Source organism: Microcaecilia unicolor, chromosome 2 (assembly GCF_901765095.1).
Source record: "Microcaecilia unicolor chromosome 2, aMicUni1.1, whole genome shotgun sequence".
Lineage (NCBI taxonomy): Eukaryota > Metazoa > Chordata > Amphibia > Gymnophiona > Siphonopidae > Microcaecilia > Microcaecilia unicolor.
The window spans coordinates 389,213,433-389,237,737 of NC_044032.1; the positions used below are offsets into that span (position 1 = coordinate 389,213,433).

At 43.2% G+C, this 24,305-nt stretch overlaps 2 protein-coding genes across 2 annotated transcripts in view; one reads left to right on the top strand and one right to left on the bottom strand.

Moving 5' to 3' along the window:
• CCDC158 (coiled-coil domain containing 158) overlaps positions 1–2,098 on the top strand; it is a 1,152,460-nt gene extending 1,150,362 nt beyond the window's left edge. The window contains exon 36 of the mRNA XM_030192135.1: positions 1,766–2,098. Coding sequence (XP_030047995.1) covers positions 1,766–1,842 — 77 coding nt within the window. The 3' untranslated portion in view covers positions 1,843–2,098. The remainder of the gene's footprint in view (positions 1–1,765) is intronic.
• An 11,726-nt stretch (positions 2,099–13,824) lies between these two features.
• STBD1 (starch binding domain 1) lies at positions 13,825–22,607 on the bottom strand. Its single transcript, XM_030190577.1, has 2 exons — positions 22,304–22,607; positions 13,825–15,701 (listed from the first exon to the last, which is right to left on the bottom strand). The coding sequence occupies exons 1-2, from the start codon at positions 22,545–22,547 to the stop codon at positions 14,857–14,859; spliced, it is 1,089 nt and encodes a 362-aa protein (XP_030046437.1). The 5' UTR covers positions 22,548–22,607; the 3' UTR covers positions 13,825–14,856.
• Positions 22,608–24,305: the final 1,698 nt, after the last annotated feature.

A 24,305-nucleotide genomic window follows, 5' to 3' on the forward strand; every position in this document is an offset into this window, starting at 1 on the left:
CAGGGGCCAGGTTCAATTTTTTCTTCTGGCATGGCAGGACATTACAACAGACACATAGATCCTTTCTATAATCCAGATTGATAATATTATAGATTTGCCAGACATCCTCTGGACCAGCCTTTAACATGGACCCAACCTCCTCAAACCATCTCAGTCTTTTACAAGAGGAAGTCCTCTTCCTCTTCCAGGCAAGACCATTTAACCTGTTCTACCACAGGATAGGAAACAGGGTTACCACTAAAGATATTTTATCATCCTGAAAAGACAGTAGGCTTATATCCTATATTAGATCTCAGAGACCTCAACTATTTCCTCCTCACAGACCATTATTCTTTCCATTCTGATGAACAAAGGTGATTGGATGTGTACTCTGACTCTCGAGGTAGTGGCGCTTAATGTACGGATTGATAAATTTTCTTTAGTGACTGAATATCACTGCTAAATGGCTAATTTGAGGTGCTGCCTTTGCTCCTCCCCTAATGCGGCCCACAATTTTATGGATAGTAATGAGTCATTTAGCAATTTAAACAGCCCAATACAGTTTTGAAACAGTTGGCTTTTTTCACTGAGGTTTTTCTCCACTATGTTTTGTATTGTTTTAGTTTGTAGTGTCAACATTTCCATTTTATCATTAAATTTGGAGCAAATTTTTTTGGTACATTCAGTACATATGCCACCTGATATTCAAAACAATTTGAACAGGCAAGAGAGGCTCCTGCCCATTTAAATAGCCTGTGGCTGTCTAACCACTAATATTCAGTTGCACTTAACCTGACAGTGCCACTGAATATTGCCACAACATAGCCATGGGTGAAGTCAGAAAGTCACATGGGTGGTACAGAGGGTGAACTTGGAAAGGAGCTGGCAGTTATGCAAGTGCTAGTAATATTCAATACTGGCATGCACATAGCTGTCCTAAAAGTCAGTTGGTTAGCTATGCAGGTGCCGGTACTGAATATCAGCCAGCACTCACATAAAATAAAAAAAAGTGCCCTGTATTCCTCCCAATCCCCCCTGCCTCCTTCCCTGCAAGACAAGAACACCCTGCCCACCCTCCCCCATCCCTCAAAGCTGGACCCCTACGATGGGGGCAGCCCACCCAATCCTGCCCCTAGTGGCTGGCTCTCCAAAATGTCTACTGTGACCTCTAGAAGCAGTGTAGTACTGCTAGTCTGCTTTGAGAGGTCACATCAGCCATTTTGAAGAGCCAGGCACTAGGAACAGGAGTGGACTTTTCTTTTGCTCCATTGCCCCACTGGACCACCAGGGACTTCAGGTAGGCCTGAGGGAGCCTATCCTGTGTTGGGGGAGGGGGTTGGGAGCAGGGTCTTGACTCATCAGGGAGGTAGGAGGGGTTCCAACCTTACAGAGGGTGGGTGGAGAGATTTAGCCTTATGGAGGGGGGATCAGGAGGCATACAGGGCACATTTTCTTTTATGCAGGTCTCAACCGATATTCAGCCAGGGTCCACACAACTGTCTTATTTGAGCTCCATCTGAATATTGGCCGGGACCCCACATAAACTCTGGCGGCCAGAACCACTGCAATTAGCCCCAGATATTCAATGCCAGTGCCCAGACATGGTCCAGCACTGAATATTCAGAGCTAATTTAGCCAGCGAGAGTTAGCATTTAAAATAAAAGAGCACTGACTGCTGCCAGCTGACTATTGGCCAGATAAATGTTAAATATGCTACTTTACTATTTGCTTTGGAAGGATCTAATGATGCTTAACAATAGTTATCTTCCTTGAACACTATTTTCAGGAATGCCTTCAATGATCGGAAAGCAGGACAAGAGTTCAAAGAAGGTAAAGGACCAGGAGCAGATGCTTATGGAATAAAGCAGCAGTGGATGCCATTTCAACAACTGTTAACTACTGTAATATTTGCATTGTGATCTATTAACCACTGTTGTAAAATATCTGTCCTGTGAATTTTTAAGGAACAGATGTCATCACTATACTTCTTTCCATTAATTGCACAAAATACATGGTCTACCTGCTCTGAAGTTGTCATCGTTGCTTCCAAGGGACCCCTTTCACATTGTAAAATGTCATGCCAGCACAATTTTCAATTTGCTGGTATCTCAGAAATAAAATGTCCAGCACTGCCTGTTGTAGTATTTCTATACTTGAATTTTCACCTGAGGAAGTCTTTGAAAAGTGAAGTCACACATAAGACAGCAGAAGAATATGGTTTATAATGGCCACATTAAGCTGCTACCATTTGTAGAATAATGAATTGAGACCTATGTGAAATTTGATAAAAACTGATTGTGTTGATCATTAGTTATAACATGGCTTTTTTGTAATCACAAAAGAAAAGTTACAACATATTCAGCTGGTGATGATCAGCATTTTGCTGCTGGGGCCATGTCCGGGCACCAGCATTGAATTTCCGGGTTTGCGGAGCCAGCTAATGCATAGCTGGTTAAATGCAATATTCAGCACAACTGGCTATAGGTTCCCACATAAAGATAGGACTGGCATTTATGCGGTTAATCTGGCCGATTAAGTGCTGAATATTGGCACTTAACCGGCCAAGTTCCAACTCTGCCTTCAGAATACCGCCAAAATAGCCATTTTCATTCTGGTGCTAACCAGTTATTTTCAGTGGCACTAACCGAAGGATATGGTTTATTTAACCTCATCTGCCAACGTGACTAAACAATGAGATCTAGAAATTGAGTAGATCAGAAGCTATGTGGAAAAGTAATCGTCGCTTGAGGTCTTTGACAAGAGCCTAGTAGTAGCCTAATGGCTAGTGCAGTGGCCTGAGAATTGGGAGAAGCAAGTCCTACTGCAGCTCCTTGTGTCTCTGGGCAAGTCACTAAGGGGCCCTTTTACTAAGCCGTGGTAGGGCTATCGTAGCATAGTTCCAAAATTGGTGCGCACAGTCAAAAATTATTTTCTGTTTTCTACCATGGGGGTGTTCCCAGCGGTAATCAGCAACATGGCCACATTGCCGCACGCTGCCTGATTACCACACGAGTAGCGCATGAGCCCTTACTGCCTTCTAAATAGGTGGCAGTAAGGACTCAGACAGTAAATAGCTGCACACTAATTTTAATAATAGCACATGGCCATTTACTGCCCCATTTTTAAAAAGGCCTTTTTCCCACCGCAGTAAAAAGTGGCCCAGCGCACACCAATTTCATATGCTGAAACTAGCACTGGCCACTTTTTACCGCTGCTTAGTAAAAGGGCCCCTTAACCCTCCATTGACTCAGGTACAAAATAAGTACCTGTATATAATATGTAAACCGATTTGATTGTAGCCACAGAAAGGCAGTACATAAAATCCCATCCCCTTTTCCTAAGCTATTGTGTGCCAAATTTATCAATAAAATAACAGAAATAACAAATAGTAATTTTACCTACTTCAGAGTAATACAAGGATGAGTGCCAAAACTTCTAGTTGAAAAAATGTGCTTTATTAACCCATTAGTGCCCAATGTTCCCATAATAAAATCCCATATGGGAATGTTGGGCACTAATGGGTTAATGCACACAAGAAGTCCTTAAAGCCACAATCATGTGGTCATAAAGTACAAACATCCAATGATTGCAGAACAGGGTCTCAACTGGAGATCAAAGACTTGACATGGCTGTATTTCAGCATAAATGTCAGCGTTATGGTTCATATAATCCAATTGAAAATTTCAATGTCACATTCATGAACTTCAATAGAGTAAATGACGATAATTGTGCTGTTTGGCAGCTGTCCCTGTGCCAGGGAGCCCTGCCTCTGCCGTGTTGAGTATTTGCTCTCCTATTGAGACCACTGTTTTGCAATCATTGGAAGTTTGCACTTTGAAATGTAGTACTAGTTGAAAAAAATGTGCTTTATTAATGTCCACTACTACTTATCATTTCTAAAGTGCTACTAGATGTACGCAGCGCTGTACACTTGAACATGTAGAGACAGTCCCTGCTCGACAGAGCTTACAATCTAATTTGGACAGACAGACAGAACAAACAAGAGATAAGGGAATATTAAAGTGAGGATGATAAAATAAGGGTTCTGAACAAAGTTAATAAGGGTTAGGAGTTAAAAGCAGCATCAAAAAGGTGGGCTTTTAGCTTAGATTTGAAGACGGCCAGAGATGGAGCTTGACGTACCGGCTCAGGAAGTCTATTCCAGGCATATGGTGCAGCAAGATAAAAGGAACGGAGTCTGGAGTTAGCAGTGAAGGAGAAGGGTGCAGATACAAGTTTTTGCACTCATCCTTGGACTACTCTAACTCTTTCTAGGTCGTCCTTGCTGTTTTGTTATATTAGCTTTTGGAAATGTGCATTCTGACCTTTTGGATTTCAGTTTCTATATCTGTGGTATTGCTGTATGCAGAGTGTGATTTCATGAGCTTTTCCAGTTCAGTGTTTTTGCCATCATATCTCAATTACTGATGTTGTCCCTTGTTTCATATTGAGGGTCTGTCTGTGTTTTTGCATATGTGACCAAGGCATGGTATTCTGCTAGCATGTACCTATGTAGAGATTCTTGATGCAGTCCTGTTCGTTCTGTTTTCTCATTGGGTGGTGTATTGGTGTATTAGGGCCCACCCAGTGTAATATTTACAGTGCTGCCTTTTCATGCATAAGGTTGTTGCTCAGTCCTGGGAATTAGTGCTGTTATGGTACAGTAAGGTTCTGAGTGTGTGTTTGCACAAGTTTGTGCAAAGTGTTTTGCAGTAGAGGGGTTTGTGCTGAACTTACTGAGGTGACATCAACACTTTAATTTAATTTTAGTTTGTCATAACATCAAACATGGTTTTACAATATTTTGCAGAATCTGATGTTGAATTGTTCCATAGATATGTATGTGGTTTAGTGTTGGTAAGTGCTTGAAATGATTGAGTTTTTATGATATATAAATCTGTTTTTGCATGCACATGAAGGCATTACTTGTCAATAACCAGCAGCCCTTCCTTAGGACAGTCTCTTCTCCACCATGGCAAACTGTATACATTGAATGCACGACGAGAAAACCCTCACTCACTAGCCTTCAATTTCACTAATTAGGGTGGTACTTTTCACTGTTTGGGGTGGACCATCCTTAGCATTTCTACACTGGTCCAGCATCTTCCTTCCCTCCCCTTTTACTTACTCTTTTTTCTGTATGTTGTCAGATAACTATGGATGTAGGGCCTGCCTCTGGCCCCACCCCTGATCCTGCCCCCTTTAGCCTCCCCAAACAGCTGGGCCACCGACCACCTATGTCTATCACTTAGGGGCCCTTTTAGTAAAGGGCATTAAGCCCTTAACGCATGGTTAGTGTGTAAGAATACACACCTGGAAAGCATTTTGCAGTATTTTACCTGTTAGCATGTGGAAAGCCACATGTTACTTTTTTAATATATATTTTTGGATGGGGCATGTTATGGGCAGAGAGTAGGTGTTCCTATTTTATCCAGTAGCGTGCGCTAACTGGATATTTCAGAGTTAATGCTGGAGCACCTATCATCTCTTTCCACACAAAGTTCTTGCTCAGTTTTCCAAATCATATTCATCATAAATATCTAACACACATAAATCTATGAGTTGTTGGGAGAGACTGACTCATTTTACCCTCTAGCTGTGCACAGATCTCATTCTTGTATTGTTGAATCTGGGGGCATTCCCACAAACAGTCCGTTAAAGTTCCCTCTGGACTGGAACACTTCAAACAACTACTTGATATCTCTGACCATACATCATAAGCCCAGCAGGATGCATATACAACCAGTGAAGAATCTTGGAATAAAGCTCTCAGAGATGTACACTTTCCACTAGCGTGTCCTGCCTATGACCCTATGACAAATATCAACCTCTATGTAATCATCACTACTAGTCACTTGGGCCCACTTATCTATTAGTGCGCTGAAAGGGGGAGAGCCTATACTAATTCATATATTCCTTATATTTATTTATTTAGATTTTGCTTACACCTTTTTCAGTAGTAGCTCAAGGTGAGTTACATTCAGGTACTCTGGATATTTCTCTGTCTCAGGAGGGCTCACAATCTAAGTTTGTACCTGAGGCAATGGAGGGTTAAGTGACGTGCCCAAGATCACAAGGAGCAGCAGTGGGGTTTGAACCAGCCACCTCTGGATTGCAAGACTGGTGCTCTAACCACTAGGCCACTCCTCTTATAGTATCCCACTATCAACCATCTAGCCATCCCTCTTTATAAGTGCACAAGTGTTGCCATACTGGGACAAACCGAAGGTCCATCAAGCCCAGCATCCTTTTCCATTAGTGGCCAATCCAGGTTACAAGTACCTGGCAAGATACCAAAACAGTACAATACTCCACTCATTGGAACGGGTAGATGTAAATCGCTATTTTACTCTTTCCAAAAATACTAGGTCTAAGGGGCATGCAATGAAGCTACAAAGTAATAAATTGAAAACAAATTGGAGAAAATATTTTTTCACGCAACGTGTATTTAAACTCTGGAATTTGTTGCCAGAGAATGTGTTAAAAGCAGTTAGCTTAGCAGGGTTTAAAAAAGGTTTTGATAGCTTCCTAAAAGAAAAATCCATAAGTCATTATTAAGGTGGACTTGGGAAAATCTACTGCTTATTTCTAGGATAAGCAGCATAAAATGTATTGTACTGTTTTGGGACCTTTTGGGTACTTGTGACCTGTACTGGCCACTGTTGGAAACAGGATGCTGGGCTTGATGGACTTTTAGTCTGTCCCAATATGGCAACACCTATGCACTTATAAGAAGGGATGGATAGATGGTTGATAGTGGGATAATATACGTATTAGTATTGGCTCTCCCCCTCTTGAGGCCACAGTTTATCAGTGCCTGATATTTCAAATGCCTGTTGATTGTGCTGTAAAAGTTCCTTTACATAATGGGTGACCTTGAATGTAATATCTATTCCAGTCCTCCAATCCATATTGCATTTATAAATGCTCAAAAGATATGAGTGTATGTGTATCCTTCCCCCCTAATGTACTCTCTGAATTCCCTAAATATACCAGTTCTTAAAACTCATACCCTCCATCCCTGGATGAAAGTCTCCATTTCCTATTATGGGACAGTAAGGGGAACAGGTGGCTGATAACCCGTTTATTTATGCAGATGACATCACTATCTTTCTCCCTTTTTAAAAAAAACCTACGCAAAATTTCCAATGAGATACGGCTAGGATTGCATACCATGTTTGACTGGGCCAGCTCATTTAAGTTCAAACTCAATGCCGAGAAAACCCATTGTCTAGTTCTCTCCTCTCCCTACAACAAATTCACACCCCCAACATTAATCACTCCTGAGTTTGTCTTGCCAATCTCAGAGTCCCTAAAAATATTAGGTGTCATTGTTGATAGAACCTTAACCTTGGAGCAGCAAGCGAACTCTACAACCAAGCAAATGTTCTTCTCTCTTTGGAAGCTTAAGCGTATACAACCTTATTTCCCGAGAGAAGTATTCCGCAGCTTAGTTCAATCACTAGTTATAAGTCACCTTGATTACTGCAGTGGAATCTATGGGGGATGCACAGACATGCTTCTAAAAAAACTACAAACTGCCCAGAACACAGCGGCTAGGCTCATCTTTGGTAAATCAAGATTTGATAGTTCATGACCACTGCGTAAGAAGCTGCACTGGCTTCCTGTGAAGGACCGAATCGCTTTTAAAATTTGCACTTTGGTGCACAAAATCATCTATGGTGAAGCCCCTGCTTATATGGACACCCTAATTAACCTGCTGCCTAGGAACTCTCACAAATCAACTCGTTTGTACCTAAACCTCCATTACCCAGTTTTCTGTGGCCTCAAGTATAAGACCACTTATGCAGCCTCCTTCTCCTATCTCAGCACTCAATTGTGGAATGGGCTGCCTCAATTGGTCAAACTTACTCTTGATCACCCGACCTTCAAGAAGCACCTCAAGACCTTCCTCTTTAGTAGAGCATACGCTTCAAACCCGCCTGGCTTCTCTTCCTTCTGAATTCCAACTGACGTAGCGACACATTGTTCACCCCTACTCTTTCCCCCTTTTCCCTCCTTAGCTTTTTCCCTTACCCTTTTACGACATTAATTGTTTGCTGAATTGTATGTTTTTATAGACAGTTGTATGCCACATTGAGCCTGCCCTTGGGTGGGAATATTGTGGGACATAAATGCTATAAATAAATAAATAGCATGTCCTCCCTTGCTTCCCTGACCATATAACTGAAGCTATAACGGGATGACTCCAAATCCCAAGTGGAAGATCTGTCCACTTTGCATGCAAAAATGGTATGGCTTCATTATTTGTTGTTCTGGTCCACAACACCCAGACTCTTGCCTGCCTTAAAAACATGCTATATTGTAATGTTTAATGCCAGAAAGACTCAGCCTTCCTTCAGCTTTGGTCACTTGTAAAAAACTAAAGTTTCATTTGAAGGTTTTTTTCCCCTGCCCCGCAAAGGCAATAGGGGAACTATTCCATTTGTTAACTTTTCGGCCCCTCAAGGAAACAGATAAATTTTGAAGAAGATATAACCATTTGGGTAGACAAATCATTTTGATTAACTGAGCTCTTTCCATCAGCAATAACCGCAAGTCCTTCCACTCCTGTGATTGCCTGGTGAGCGTCGACAAATGGGCCACATATTAACTTGATAGAACTTCTGTCCATAAGCCATTACTGAAATGGACTTGGGGAAACTCCACTGCTTATTTCTAGGATAAGCAGCATAAAATGTATTGTACTGTTTTGGGATCTTGCCAGGTACTTGTGACCTGGATTGGCCACTGTTAGAAACAAGGATGCTGGGCTTGATGGACCTCTGGTCTGTCCCAGTATGGAAATATTTATGTACTTATTCCCTGCCCTCCTATCCAAGTGCAATTCCCCCCTACCTTTCTTTCCATTCATGTCCAGCCTTTCCCCCTCTCCCTTCCATTCTATTCAAGTGCATCCTTTCTCCCTCCCATCAAATTGCAGCCTGTCTCCACTGTTGGAGAGAGGATGCTGGGCTTGATGGACCTTCGGTCTGTTCCAGTATGGCAATTCTTATGATTTGATACCCAAGTATTTTAATGTCCATGGGGCCTATGGAATAGGTAAGCACTCAGCAAACATGAATAGAGATTCTAAAACAAGAGCCATAGTGCCTTTGTGGGGGAAGCTATCAATGTGGGCTTCCATTAAGACATGGTTATTTTACTGTTAATCCCAGTTGTTAGAAACTGGGACCTGTGCTAAAACAGCATAAGCTAGTAGTAAAATACATTGTATTGATAGCCCACGTTGATAACTAAAATAGCCTTGCAAATGCTGCTGAAATAGTGGCTAGAATACAGCTATAGACCTGCTCAGTAGCAGCAGATGTGAATGTAAGTACAGGCTTTGGTACATTTTTTCTAAATTTATTTCTGGCATTTCATCTTGAATACAGAGAGAGAACCCAGCAAGATCACACTAGTAACAACAAATCAAGCAAAGCTAATAGATCAAAGGAAACTAACACAGGTTTAAGGTGTGTATTTTATAAACTATGCACATTCTTCATGGCTCTGCCTGCTTTCCACTCAAATTGTGTGTCTAAACACACCTACACAATTGGTCACTTGAAAAATACACAGCTTTTTGGCTCTGAGCATACTTTGTTTATTATCCAGAGGGTAACTTTATAAGATGCCTTTTATGTGCAAAATATCCTTTATAAACTGAACATCAACATGGGTGCCTTTACTACCTGGGGAATCCTTCTCATTTACATCTTTAAATCTGTCCCTATATGTTTATGACAAAGACCACTGACCAGTTTCATAACAACCATCTGGACCAAATCCATCTAGTTTTGCAAGCATGGCCTCCAGAATTGCACACAATACTCCAACCAAAATCCCACCAGAGATTTATAATTAACATTTTTCTGCTAGCTATTCTTTTCCTATGCACTCAAGCATCGTGCTGGCTTTTGCCATCATCTTATCTGTTTGGCCATCTTGAAATCCTCATATACAATCAGCCTTTTATTAATCACCTTCCATCGCACTCCACTCAGTGCTGCAATTTTTATTTTGGAGGTTTGCTTTGGTGGCAGCATGCACTTGGTCTGCAGGCCACAGCCACCTTGTACTGCATTTGTTGGATCCTTGTTTTGCTGTGTGGCATCAGTTATATTTGTGCATTTCGAGTCCTGCTCTGTGATGTACATACGCAGCATTTACCCTTCCTACCTTTCTTGATGCAAGTTCAAGTTATATACCACACAGGTCTGATCAGTCAAGCATAGCGGATAAACATCCACATTGTGTAGGAAATGTTGCTCTTTCCTGGAGAGATGGTTCTAGTACTAGGTAAAATAAGGTGGTCTCCTCAGGTGACAAATTTGGGGAGCAGGGGAACCAACACTTGCTTCCAAAACACCTCTGCGGGGGAACAACTTCACTATGACCCAAGTTAGCAGCCCAGCTACTTCCTTCACTGCAGTGACCCTGCAGTAGCCTCCCTTGCATCATCAGGGCGTGACTAGCAGAGCCTTAGAGCTACAAATGAGTCTCCTTAGATTCTCCCCCCCCCCCCCCCATAAGCTATAGTAACATTAAACATACTGATGCAGTACCAGGAGTTGGATGGATCTGGAGTAGCCTAATGGTTCATGCAGCAATCTCAGAACCAGGCTTGATTCCCAGTGTCAACCACTTTGACTGTAACCACAGAACAGCAGTATATTAAATCCCATCCTTTATACTAGAGTCCCACACTACATAATTAACTACTACAACAACAAACAGCATGACAGTTTGTTGACTATTTGTTTATACCAGCTAACCGCTGTGCTGACCAAGAGAACCTCCTAGTCCCTAATTGAGGAGCGCGCACACACCATAGCTGGTTGAGGGATGGTACATCAAACTTATCCCTTGCCTCAGGCAGCCTCGAGCTGCTCCCGCTTGTGTGCACTACGGCCAATAAGTGAACAGAAAAAGTAAGGTGTTTAAAAATGTATGGCTTTAGCTACTACTGCTAGCTATGACAGCATTCAACTCACAGTAAATTTGCTTCCCCTTATCAAATAAGGAAGTCTCTCTTAGGTAGTATTGCAACAGAAATATATACAAGGGTTTGTGGCCTCTTAGCCTTAGATTGCTAATATAAATAGGTGCATGCATAACACATTTCCCCCCCCCCCCCCCCCCCCCCCTTAAGTTTTCCCATTGTTACTAATGGCAGTATGGTTACTACATTGCAAAAGGCCTCCAGTGACTTTTATGACGTTACACTCACATTTCATATTTACCAAGTTAAATACAAAGGGTTCAATATGTACCATGCAGAGATAGTACATAGGGCCCCCTTCCAAATCCAGGCTCTTACCTATATGCTTAGTCAACTGGCCTCTCCCTCACTGCACAACAAACTATAAACAGCAGATCTTGTTCCTACCCTTTTAAAGGTACAAAGGCCCAGAGGCCAGCAGTATTAAAGAAACTACCAAAACTGAACTGGGCCCAAGCCTCTGCCTACCAGCATTCCTAGAAAAAAAAAGTGCAGATGTTTTTAACAAGGCAAATTCATTTAAAGGTGAAGGAGTGGAGTAGCCATCTAGTGGTTAGAGCACCAGCCTCAACATCCAGAGGAACCTGCTCCAAATCCCACTGATTCTCCTTCATATCTTGAACAAGTTGCTTAACCTGCACTTGCCTCAGGTACAGACTTAGATTATGAGCCCACCAGGGAAATAGCCAGTGTACCTGAATATAGATGAGCAAAAACTACAATTTTTTAAAAGGATTATACCAATACTTGGATGCAGCCATTAAACACCTCTGCAGCATAAAGAGAAAGCCTTTTTGGGAGTGCCAATGGGTAGGTTGGTCAACACTGCATTTCCTCACCACCCTACTCAACCTGATAATGAAATACTGTGGCTAGCAAGAAAACCCGAGACTGAGGAATACTGCCTCTAGTGGCTCAGAGTGCTATTGCAGTTTATAACCTTGATGGGCTCATTGTCTCCAGTTGGCAAACTAGGGGTATCCCCACCACTTACATACACAGTGTGCTGCTAAGTGTGTCTAAGGCAAGGGTATGGGCCCAGGCTCACCCTTGGCTGCAATAAGTGACCAAATAACAAAGGGGGAACAACATTAGTTAAGTCAGGTGCTAAAGTAACTGTTGACCTTAGGTTCTCACCCACCCACTCTTCAGCTTCAGTGGAGACAGCAAAAGCATGCTTAGTGTCATAATTACTCCCCAAACTTAGGCTGTAGGAGACAGCAATGTTATCACTTCTGACAAGCTTATGTTGTCTCACGTAGCAGTTGTAAAACAGGCAAGGGAACTGGCTGCATGTAGAAGGTTGTGTAGTCAACACCAAAGTTGAAACTTGGTCCCTGATGCCTGGCCTAAACAGTTCACTATAGTATAGCACAGGGCTGGATGGCCTCTAAAGATTATAAAGTACAGGCAGATCCTGACAAGCCTGCTCATCTGCCAGTCATGGAACAAGAGAGAGACACCTCTCAGTAGACATACTGAATGCAAAGCAACACTGGAGTAACTGGCCAGAAATATATCCGAGTGCCCAGTCAAACGTAAACCTGACTTCAACAGAAAGATGAAAAGCCCAGGCATAAAGTGTCTCCACCATCTCTTCCCCCCCCCCCCCCCAAATAAAAATGTGTTCAGTGTCTTCCATCCCTTCTGCTGAAGAGCACTGCAGTAGTTGGCTATGGAAGATGCCCTAGGCTGTACAGTAGCCACACTGAACCTCACACACTACAGGCCTGTTGGCTCCCACCACCTCTACAACAGGAAGGTTGAAGCCTGGGGGCTGGCAGGCCTAGAACATGCAGTGTTGCTCAATGCCCTGGTCATACTGCATCTTCTATTAGATGTTAACTGCTGTGTTTCTACCCCAGAGGAAGTAAGGTAAGCTGCTAACACCTTATGGGCAGGGAGGTTGATGGAAGGAGGATATTTATTTTACATTTTCCTCACACCTCTTTCAGTAGTAGCTCAAAGGTGAGTTACATTCAGGTACAATGGATATTGCTCTGTCACAGGAGGGCTCACAATCTAAGTTTGTACCTGAGGCAATGGAGGGTTAAGTGAGTTGCCCAAGATCACAAGGAGCAGTAGCGGGATTTGAACCGGCCACCTCTGCATTGCAAGACTGGTGCTCTGCTAGAGACCAAGAGGGAGAGAAGTATGAGGAAGGAATGTGCTGAATACTACAAGTTGCCCTGTGTTTAGGGGGAGGGCACAAAGCTGAAGGTTCACCTAGGGTATCAGATCCTTGGGCTAGCCCTGCATGGCCTGATACTCTTAAGCTACTTATTCAGGTAGTAGTCATGACACCTAGTTAGCAGCAGAACAAGTAGTTCTGGCTATTGCTGATTATCCAGAAAAGTTTAAGTCTGCTAATGTTGCTGTACTGGACTGTTATACCTATAGCTGAATCAGTAGTTCCTGGATACGTTTGAATGCCTGTCAGCTTTTGACATGACCACCAAAGCAGATATAGTAAAGCAGCATAGCTGCCACAATCCTAAGCAGTACTACAGCTGTATCTCACTAAGACCGAGTGTGCACTTGTAAAACCTACAGGAAGCAACTTGCATGTCACTGTTTGTGCCCCATGTGAGTTCTAACATGAAGGGGTAGATTAGATTTCTGCTTCCTGCTAATGCTAAGCATATCCTTAATGCTAGAAGTAGTCCTGTTAAGGTGTTTGTGACCTGGATTGGCCACTGTTGGAAGCAGGATGCTGGGCTTGATGGACCTTTGGTCTGTCCCAGTATGGCAATACAGGTGATAAACCTACAAAATGATCCCATCAATGTAAATCCAAAATTTGTCAAGATTTGTTTAAAAAAAAAAACACACAGGTGTTTAAGGCTGTTTAAACTTTTTATTAAGTCTACAAAATGATTTTAATTGCAGTACTGCATCAACATAGGTCTTACCGCACTAGTCCCCATCACTTGAGGAAAAAAAAATAAAGTTTATCATAAAAATACCAAAAAAACTATTCATTACCACCCCCAAAGTTTAAAATTCTGTAGTCTGATCTTTGCTGCCCTAGTCATTTTGCACATTAAGCCCAGTATCTCTTGCCCTGAAGAAAAAAAAAAAAAAAAAAAAAAAAGTTAACCCTCTGTTTACCAGAGTAAAGCAGCAGGAAAGAGTTTGGCTTCCAGCATACAGAAAAGGGTGTATCAATTTTAAATACTGGCCAAGTTAAGAGTAAGAAAGTGCATCTTCATGCTGTCTATACCAATCCTGTATACATGAACTTCAATGTAATATTCCTTTTGCGTAGTTATGATCGCATGATGTTCACGGTCATTGGACTAATAAGGTGCTATGTAAGAGTAGCAGTTTGAAGCTTACATGAAGGTGAACTTGTACTACAAGTAGTGCAAGCTCTAATCCAGCCACTAACATTGGTCTAAAGATACCAATTCTTTCGAAGATTAAAGGACATTTGTTAACGTCCCTTTCCAGGGTAGCACCATGCACCGTGTGTTACACATTTCGATGACCCTTTCCCCCCCCCAAAAGACACAATTTGCAGGTTGGCCAAGAAAAAAAAAACCTAATTCTGTGTAACGGTGTAGTGAATTGGAATTTGTACAACACACCTCAATATTTCTCACTAAACTTCATTTCATCTGGTCTTTGCTGTTCAGCATTGTGCCCTCCCTGTCAAATATTTATTCTTGGATAAAGTTTAACTTTTCAGCAGAGTTGTAGTGTCAACTGTTTACATTGTTCAGCTGTGCCATTAAATAGTTGGTGTGTGACTTGATTTATGCTTCAAATCTATTCAGATTGTGTGCAGTGAGGAAAATCTAGCACTAGCATTTAAATAGATGTTTTAGGCCTCTAATCTTCCCTCCTTGATGAGGTGCCAGTTTCAATTAAAGATATCCCCACCACTGATGTGCCTCCTTGTCATCATGTCCTGTCTCCAATGATCGATTGCTGCACTCTTCCCAGCGTTTGATTTTTCCATTCTCCACCATAACAAACTTCCACACCACTCTGGTGTCTGCTGGAAGTGCAATAGAATCAGACCAAAATCCATCTTTGTCACACTTAAGTGGAATGTATGCTTCCCAGACACCAAGGTTCTTGTGGTCTCCAGTGACTGCGATCAGCTGTATGTCAGACTGGGTGATATAATGAACTTTGAATGTTACATGGATGTTCTGAGGCATTGGTGAGATAGCAGCTACTTGTTTGATTTTTCCATCACCCTCTGGACTCTTGGCTTCTGCTTCAACCAGCCCAGACTTGGCCACTTCCTCACTGCTAAGATTTGAGCTGTGCTGTTCAAATTCTTCATTCACCTTGCAAGTAAATGAATCACAGACACCATCTACAGCTGCAGGATGATTAACTGCCTGTTCCCAGGAATCAGCCAGCTCCCTCCCTAGTGGCTGACCCAAATGACCTTTTTCTTGTTGACCATCAGGGCACGTGAACAGCAAGTTCTTTATACTCTCCTTGGCAATACCCTGTCCCTTTGCCTCTGTCACGTCACATGTGACAAGTCCAAGACTTCCAGGTCTTAAAGATTCAGAGCCCTGCAGACAGTTAACCGACTCTGCAACTGTACGCTGACAAGTTTCATCCAGTACTCCATGTTCACGGCCAGCCTCTTCCACTGTGGGAATATTCTGCAAGTTCCCTTTGGAGGCACTTTCTTCCAGTATCTGTTCCTTTACTTCATACACAGGCATCTGATCTTCCAGACAGTATCCTAAGAATAAGGAGACATGGGTCAATTTAAGAACTCATGAAGACAACTGTAGAGTAGTGGAAAACTACAAGCAATTGAAACTGAACAGTAATTAGATTTAGGCTCATGCCTGCGTTAAACAGACGCTGTAGTTATTTCCCTGACTGCAGAGGGCGACACTGGGCTAGACAACATGTCACAGGAAAGTAGACTTGAGCGACTCCAACACCCACCCCCCACCCCAAGGTTAGTGACCTTACTCAACATTGCCATTTCTATATTCTGTTCTTAGAAAGAACAGTCCAAGCCAGAAAATGCTGCAGACACTTCAAAACCTCCAAGCAGGCTTGGTATAATTGAAAAAAAGGTTAAAGTTGTTTGGGTCCTTATCACCACCAAACAGGATACAAGTGTCATCAGGTTAAGCACACACTTGTTCCTGTGGTTTTTAACAGCCAGAAGTATACAGACAGAAGGCGTGTTGGAAACTACAGGCTCTTATTCAGTCAGCAGGGACATGTCTGTTCTAAAGACATCCCATGCTTCTAGGTCATTATGACCACCCCCAGCTCTTGATGGCCATCACCTTGGGCCATCTTAATTTCAAGCAGGAGCCACTTGGGCAAACTACACCCCTCTATATATCTAGCAATGGTAAGTGGCCAGTGCTGGGGAGGAGTCGCCCGCCAATATAGGGCGCAGTTGCTCACACCTCTTAAGTTGAGCCTGTTCTTTCACACTCCCAGCCCCCACTATTCTGTTCCCCATCCCCCTCCTCCACCCTTATTCCCCCTTCATTTTCTCTGAAAACTTGCTGCTAACACTGCCTCTAGAACAGGGCTTCCCATTTGCCCTTCATACACAGCTTGCTTTTGCTGGGGGTGGGGGGGGGGGGTCACACTGTAGCTGCATGAAATGGGGTCATGGCTACAGAAAGCTTGCTATGTTGTACAGCAAAAAAAATCCCATACTGTATGGCTCAGTGATTTTAAGCCAAAGCACCTAGCTTGTGCTCAGCCACGTATCAGAAGCAGTACTAGCACCAAATCTTTTATAGACAAGGAATGCTTGTAATGGGGCCAGAATCAGGAAGAAACAGAAAAATCAGTGGCTTTCAGGCCTTACACTAAATTCTGCTGTATGCCCGAGGCAGGCAATACTGGTGTAATGAGGGGGTTGAAACGTATACAAAAATTTAGATATCCATAAACAAATTGTTTTAATTAATCCTTAATCGAAAGGCTGCCAAGACCCTCTACAACAGGTGTTCTTAAAGTTTTTTGGTTCCTGCACTCCTTTAACAAAAAAAAAAAAAAAAAAAAACCTCACTCACTTTCTAAACCACTTGTGCACTAGTGACCAACACCTACATATGTCACTAAGCTGAGTGTTAACATTACAGTAGCCCAGTAATACCATCAATAAACTGTCCTAAATTGCCTTTACAATGTCTAGAAAGTGTCAATGAATTGCCTCAGATTATGACCTCTGTTCGACCTCTTCCCACAGAGAAAAACCTCTGCTCTACATCACTCAGTAATTAGGCATAAAAAAAATTATACATTTGAGAACTATGCCAACAGGCAGTTTTCAGGTCTGTAACTCTGTTCAGGCAATTCATGATCTGCAAAACTTTTTTTTTTTTTGTCTTTCAAATTGTCTCTCAACTGTAATTGGATGCATTTGACAGCTGAACTGCTAGCTAGGAATTTCCAGGTGCAGTATACTAAACCATCAACCTGACATGTTATGTCATTTTCTCTTTAACTGAAGGCACCATGAGTTAACATTTGGCACAGTAATTCAACTAAAAGTATGTTGAAATCTGGCTATGGCATGTGACAAAGGTTAATCTAATTTCATTCAATTTTCAGCTTCTGTTGCTTTAGGATTCATTGAAACTGACCAGATTGCCTGAACATTTGCCCACAAGTGTTACATTCTGATTGAAGGCAGGAATGCTGCTTCAAGCAGAAGCATGAGATGGGAAACAATATCACTTAGTTGAAAATCAGATGCCATTGGAGAACTGCATATATTAAAGTTACTTCCCTGGCAATTCCAGAAAGCCACAATAGTTGACTTGCCGGAGAACGTAGTGAAGGCGGTTAGCTTGGCAGAGTTTAAAAAGGGGTTAGATGGTTTTCTAAAGGACAAGTCCATAAACCACTACTAAATGGACTTGGGAAAAATCCACAATTCCAGGAATAACACGTATAGAATGTTTGTACGTTTGGGAAGCTTGCCAGGTGCCCTTGGTCTGGATTGACTGCTGTCAGACAGGATGCTGGGCTTGATGGACCGTTGGTCTTTTCCCAGTGTGGCATTACTTATGTACTTATGTTAGGACAGTGAGCTAAGAACCAGGGAAATCAGGATTCAAATCCAACTGCTACCCTTTGTGATCTTATCACTTGCCTCAGGTACAAGCTTGGGGCTAGATTTAGTACTACACTACTTTTGAATTTACATGGATTAGTACATCTTTCAGGCTCAGCAGGAGTTCCCAAGCCTGTCCTGTCAGGTTTTCAGGATATCCACGAGTGATTTGCATATACAGTGCTTCCTTGGTATGCAAATCTCATATTTGTTGTGGATATCCTGAAAACCCGACTGGCTGGGGTTCCCCCAGGACAGGTTTGGAAATCACAGTGGTACATTTTATGCAACCCTATTTAATGGGATTTAACAGCATTCACATATGCTAACATGAGAGGGAAATGCCTTCCGTACCCCCACCCCAATAAAGCCAGGCACTAGAAGGGCAATTGTGAGAGGCGTCTACTGTCCTGTACAGCTACTAGCCTAAACAGGGACACAACATTTAGTCATGAACACTTCAGCCACAGCTGCTGAGTGTCAGTGCCAAGTACTGCAGATACAGAACTTGTAAAGTAGTGGGTAAGTTTGAGCTTTGCCCAAGCTTTGACCAGATGCACACCCCTCCCCCCTTACAAATACAGGCAGAGTGCTATTCTGTAAATAGCTGCTTAGGTAGTATTTTGGCACTTACACACTTGTATAAGCCCGTTTACAATGGCATCTGTGCCTGCAATTGTGCATGGCATTGATGCTTTCACATGCTAGATTACCCCCTAATTAACTCACCTGGCAAATATGCCAAAGATATGCTTTGCATTGGCCTCCACTGTGAGGGAGCGCAAATGCTCAGGTCTGAAAGCTGAGCAGCTCAGTTTTACAGGCTAAGTCACCTATTGTTCATTCCAGTAATGAGAAAGGACAGAGCAAAAGGGTAGCCCTCTAACATATGCATTCATAGCTGTTTCTCCTCTTCACAATCCTGTGTTGGAATTTTCAGTGTCCCTCAGTTGTTTGTGGAGTCAACTATGAAGTTAGACAGGAATGCCCAGGAGGACATGCCCTGCTGTATAGTACTGTCTAGCACTCTCCCTAATCTTCAAAACAAAACAAAGCCATGGTCAGATAAAGGTAATAGGATGTGCATATATGAAGTTGAAGCAACAAGTCCATAATTCAAATCAAGAATCACATTCACTACTATTCCACTCAGTAGCTGTTGGTTCCTACTTCACCTGTTGTAGGATAGAATAGTTATGGTTTCATTTCTTTGAAATGTGATGTGCTTGCTGCTACACAGATGAGTCTTCCTCCTGCTTGATTAGTTTGTCACATCTCTTCAATGCAGCATTCTGGAGCTGCCACCCTGCTATATGGAGAGTGTGGGAGGAGGCGGCAACCCCCAGCTCACTGCACAGCTGCTTGCAGAAATGCACAGGATGCCATGCTGTGTGCCTTTGCCAACAGGGCCGTGCCAACACAGTAAGCGGGGTAAGCACCGCAGGGGGGCGCTGACCTCTGGAGGGCGCTGCCGCGGTGATTACCCTCGCCGCTTACCTCAGCTCCGCACCACCCCGAGGGCTTTAAATCTTTTACCTCCGACGGTTGCAGTAGCTGAGCAGTATCAGTGAAAGCGCTGCCGACGTCTCCAGCCTTCCCTTCTCGCTCACTGGTTCCCTCAGTGTCCCGCCCTCACAAGGAAATTACGTCAGAAGAAGGCGGGACACTGAGGGAACGAATGAGCGAGCGCAAAGAGAAGGCTGGAGATGTCATCAGCGCTTTCACCGACGCTGCTCAGCTGCTGCAACCATCGGAGGTAAAAGATTTAAAGCCCCCAGGGCGGCGTGGAGCTGAGGTAAGGGAAGGGCAGAGAGGGACAAGGATGGACATGGATGGGAGGACAGGGCCCAGGGAAAAAGGAGAAATTGCTGGAAATGGAGGGGAGGGGAGGGAGGAGAATTGCTGGATATGGATGGAGAAGAGAAGGGCAGAGGGACAAGGATGGGAGGGCAGGGCCCATGGAGAGAGGAGAAATTGCTGGACATGGATGGAGGGGAGGGAAGGTAAGACAGAGGAAGGAGATGCACATGGATGGAGGGGAAGGGAGAGAGAAGAAATGCTGGGCATGGATGGAGGGGAGGGAAGAGATGAGGGAAAAGGAAGAGAGGAGAAAAACTGCACATGGATGGAGAAAATAATTTTTTACGATCAAGTATTTCGCAAGAAAGGCTTGTAAGCCTTGCCATGATTGCTATTGAGAATGATATATGTGCCCAGTTAGATATCAAAGATTTAATTACTAATTTCATGAACATGAAAAGCTAAGTGGTTGTAAACCCTCTATTTGTTGAGCAATCAACAAAGATACACTCCATCTTTCAGCTCCTATTTCCTTTGCATCTTGTACCACACGGGGCGGGGGGGAGACAACTGATAGTCTGCAGGGGGGCACCAGAGCCCTAGGCACGGCCCTGTTTGCCAAAACTTTAGGCCATAAACTTAAAAACCTAGCTCCCACCCCCCACGGGTCTTAACCCTTTCCTTGAAACAGGAGAATACTGCAGTTGCTAGTGTCCCACCTGTAGCATTTCAGAATATAGCATCAGCAAGCTAATGTGACTGGGACCTCAACCTCATTTCTGACTAAAGATGGGGTACTTTTGTCTCCAAGCAGGGGCAACTTTCTTTATACACAGGAAAGAAATTGTTCCCACCCCTGTCCTTGAAAGCAAATACTTAGTATACACTTTGGGGGGGGGGGGGGGGGGGGAATACTGCAATTGTTATTTTTTCCAATTCAGCGGTTTATATTTAGGAGGGGGGGCCTATCGTGGTATGCAACACTTCCACCACATTAGATTGCTCTCATCTTTAAAAAAAAAAAAAAAAAACCTAGTACTAAGCAGCTTGACAGCCTCAAGGGCTCTGGCCATTTCCCATGGCAATTCTTCCATCATAACTTCAGATTCTCATTTCTATCATGCATACCAGAAAACAGCCAGCTCTGATCAGGCCATACAAGGAGGCTTTGAGGTTAGACAGCAAGGTCACAATAGCGCATTAATCCAGAAGGGACAATTTTCACTATAGACTTTGGATACGTTTAGCATCCCCATGTGTTTGATAACTAGTGTGTAGCTGTTTGCCATGTAGCTTTTAAGTATGGCCTAATTTGTTGAAAACTCATGTATGGGAGGCAGATCATCACTATTTGGCATTTTAAATGTAATAACATGCCTCGTCTATGTTTTAGGATGCTGTCTTTACCAACACTGGCTTCATGGATCCAGTACCAGAAAGCAACCTTATAAATTATGGTTGTAGTCAGATTTTTAAGAGAAAAAGGCATCAAGTTAGTAATTACTGCCGGAGTAGCAGGCAACGAGTTAAAAGGTTTAAAAGGCAGTGCCAACATATTCAGCATTAACTGAGCTATGTAATCATTAGCTTTGGTCAGATTTAGAATTGATTTTTTACGGAGAAAATTGGTTTCTGAGAAGACTTTGCCCTTACCCATCCACTACTACTTTGCGTTTCAAATGTCAGGGATTACAACATTGTTTATACATAGTGGCGTGCAAGGATATGTTTTTCAATCCGAGCGCAACTCATTTTAAAATACGGTAAATAGATGGCCGCAGTTCATTAGAAATGTCCAGAAGCTTCGGTGCCGCGATGCAAGTAAGAGGGCAAGCGTTAGCTCTTTGAATTTGACAGATTCATTATCACAACCCGGATCATCATAGTATGTACACCATAAGACTGAAAACTTTTCTTCTCCCTCTTGGTGTCTAGTTAACCCTAAGCAGCAAAACAGATACTCTTCCACCAGTAGACTGCCAGATATTATTCCCTGGACTTTCCACGTTCAGGGTTTCTTTTTAGAGGGGGAGCTTGGTCTATTTATGCTTGCTCAAAAGATATTTATCAGCGGGGATAATCACCATCCAAGTCATTGATAACCAGATCTAGCTCGGCTGCAGCCGACCCTTGTTAAATAAAGTTAAAATAGAGGGGCTTTAACAGCGCCCCTTTATCTTTTGATTAAAAACCAGGGTCTATAATTTGTCTTGCTCGAACGCTGAACTAGAGAAACGAGCTCCCGAGCCCTGCCTACTTGTCTGGCACAGGAGGATCTAGAGCTGCAGCAGACGACATACTGTGGGGTGCTAGATAGACCCCGCCCATAACACACCCCATTCGTCCGCCCGAAGGCGTGTCCGCAGATCTACAGCTGTCCCACACACCCCGCCACGGGCCTTTCTCCAGAAACAAATGCAGCGGCAGCCGGAGCCTTTATCTACCTGTTGCCGTCTCCTCCTCGCCTGCCCGCGGTTCACACGCCTCCTGCTCCCGTTCCTCCTCCTCTTGCGCCGCCGGCGGCTTCTCCCCGGAGCCACCGAACCAGAACCAGGCGAAGATGGCAGCCAAGATCCCCAGCACCAGGGCGGACCACATGCTATTCAACGCTGTCACCAAAGAGCCCCGACTCCCCGGGGGCTGAACGGGAGACTCCCCGGCCCCACCAGCATCCCCGGTCGCTGCCATCACGCTGCCAAAGCGCACTACCAGCTGATCTATAATAAAGTACGCACGCAGCTCTCAGTCGCCTCTTATAGCCCTAAGAGGGCGCCCTGCCTCCACCCCCTACTGCCCCTCCCACCTCGCTGACAGACAGGCCATTGCACATAGCTAACTCTCCACTGGCTTCCAGTATGCACCGCTGCCTGTCGTAATTCGGCGCTTCCCTCTCTCTGGTTTGTGTTGTAAGTTGTGACACTCCTGCTGAGGCTTAGGAACGTGACACCATTCACAGGGGACGATCAAGGTGGGAGGGGGGAATGCCCTGCGGCTGGGAAATCTTTTCTCACGCATTCTTCTCTGTCCATTGGCAGATCTTTAAACACCCCCAGCCTCAGCCACTTCCCCAGGCTTTCTGCCTTTCACTCACGAGCAGGAGGCAATTCTGCAGGTCATTTTGCACGATTAATCGCGATTAAAAATTTTAACCACTCGGCCCAACTGTAAAATAAATGTTGATGTTGCATGTACATATAGTTGTTTACATTTTTCATTCATCCTAAACATTCAACCAATAACTTTGATTCCAGTTTCCTTAAAAGAACACCATTTCTTCAGGCGTGTGAAAGGCAGAGAGAGTGCGCCAATTAAGCACCAAAAGTGGCTGCCTTGAATGTGTTTTTTCTGGATTTAGCTGCCATCTTTCCCAGTAGTAAGTAACTGTAGGTGAACTACATTCAGGTATACTAGGAGGCATATTTTCAAAGCACTTAGCCTTCCAAAGTTCCATAGAAACCTATGGAACTTTGGAAAGCTAAGTGCTTTGAAAATATGCCTAAAAGTATTTCCCTGTCCCCAGGTGAATTAGAATCGAATTTTGTTTGGTTTTGCCCCCAATCGTTTATATTGTCCACAATAACAGGGTTAAATCACCTGAAAATTAGCTCACAATATATCAATGTATCTACCAGTATGACTAATGAATTTTTTAACAATATCTAATATTTAATGTTTGTTTTTTCAAAAATATTTTATTAGTTTTCCATATATAACAACAATAAGGGGCAGCAAAGAAATTAATGAAGGTACAAAAGGGAAAGGAAAAGAATATCTAGGTGTCAATTACACTATGAAGATAGTTCTGGCAACCAGACTTTTTTCGTTAACTGCAATTAATGCAGCCCTGCATGAAATGCAACTTACAGTAAATAATACTCAGTAATACATGCTGTAGTAGATTTAGTCCTTAGAGAGTAAGCCCTCTGGAGAGAAGAAAATACCTACTGCACCTGAATGTAACTCGCTTAAACTACCAATGAGTCTAAATCCAAATAAATACATATATGGAGGTGTTATTGGTTTGGCTGTGTTATGGACCTTTTTGTATGTGATGGTTGGAAAGTAGAATTTTGATGGTAGCTGCATCTTTCCATTGATTTTTCTCTCTGGAGGCAATATCTGGAAATTGGTTAGTTTTGCGCGTGACAAGAATGAACGTCACTCTTAAGCCAGGGTATATGGCACATGATCTCAGTCTCGCAAATTTACTGCTAATGCTCACCAGATAGAGCTTCCTTCTGGAGTTCATAAGATGTAACATGTAGAGATATTTGTGGGTAGGTATTGTTCACTAAAAGTGTGGTATCCATAACATTAATCGGAATACATAACACAGCAATCTAGTGTTTCTCCTGAGGTAAACTGGATTCTCAGCATCATAGGCGGTCGGTGGCCCAACTGTTTGGGGAGGCTAAAGGGGGTGGGGTTAGGGGTGGGGCCAGGGGT

Excerpts from the sequence above, each read along its gene's own strand:
- STBD1 (XM_030190577.1), bottom strand. The coding sequence starts at position 22,547 with ATGGCAGCGACCGGGGATGCTGGTGGGGCCGGGGAGTCTCCCGTTCAG. Across the intron at positions 15,702-22,303 it reads CGAGGAGGAGACGGCAACAG|GATACTGTCTGGAAGATCAG; the intron begins GTAGATAAAGGC and ends CCTTATTCTTAG.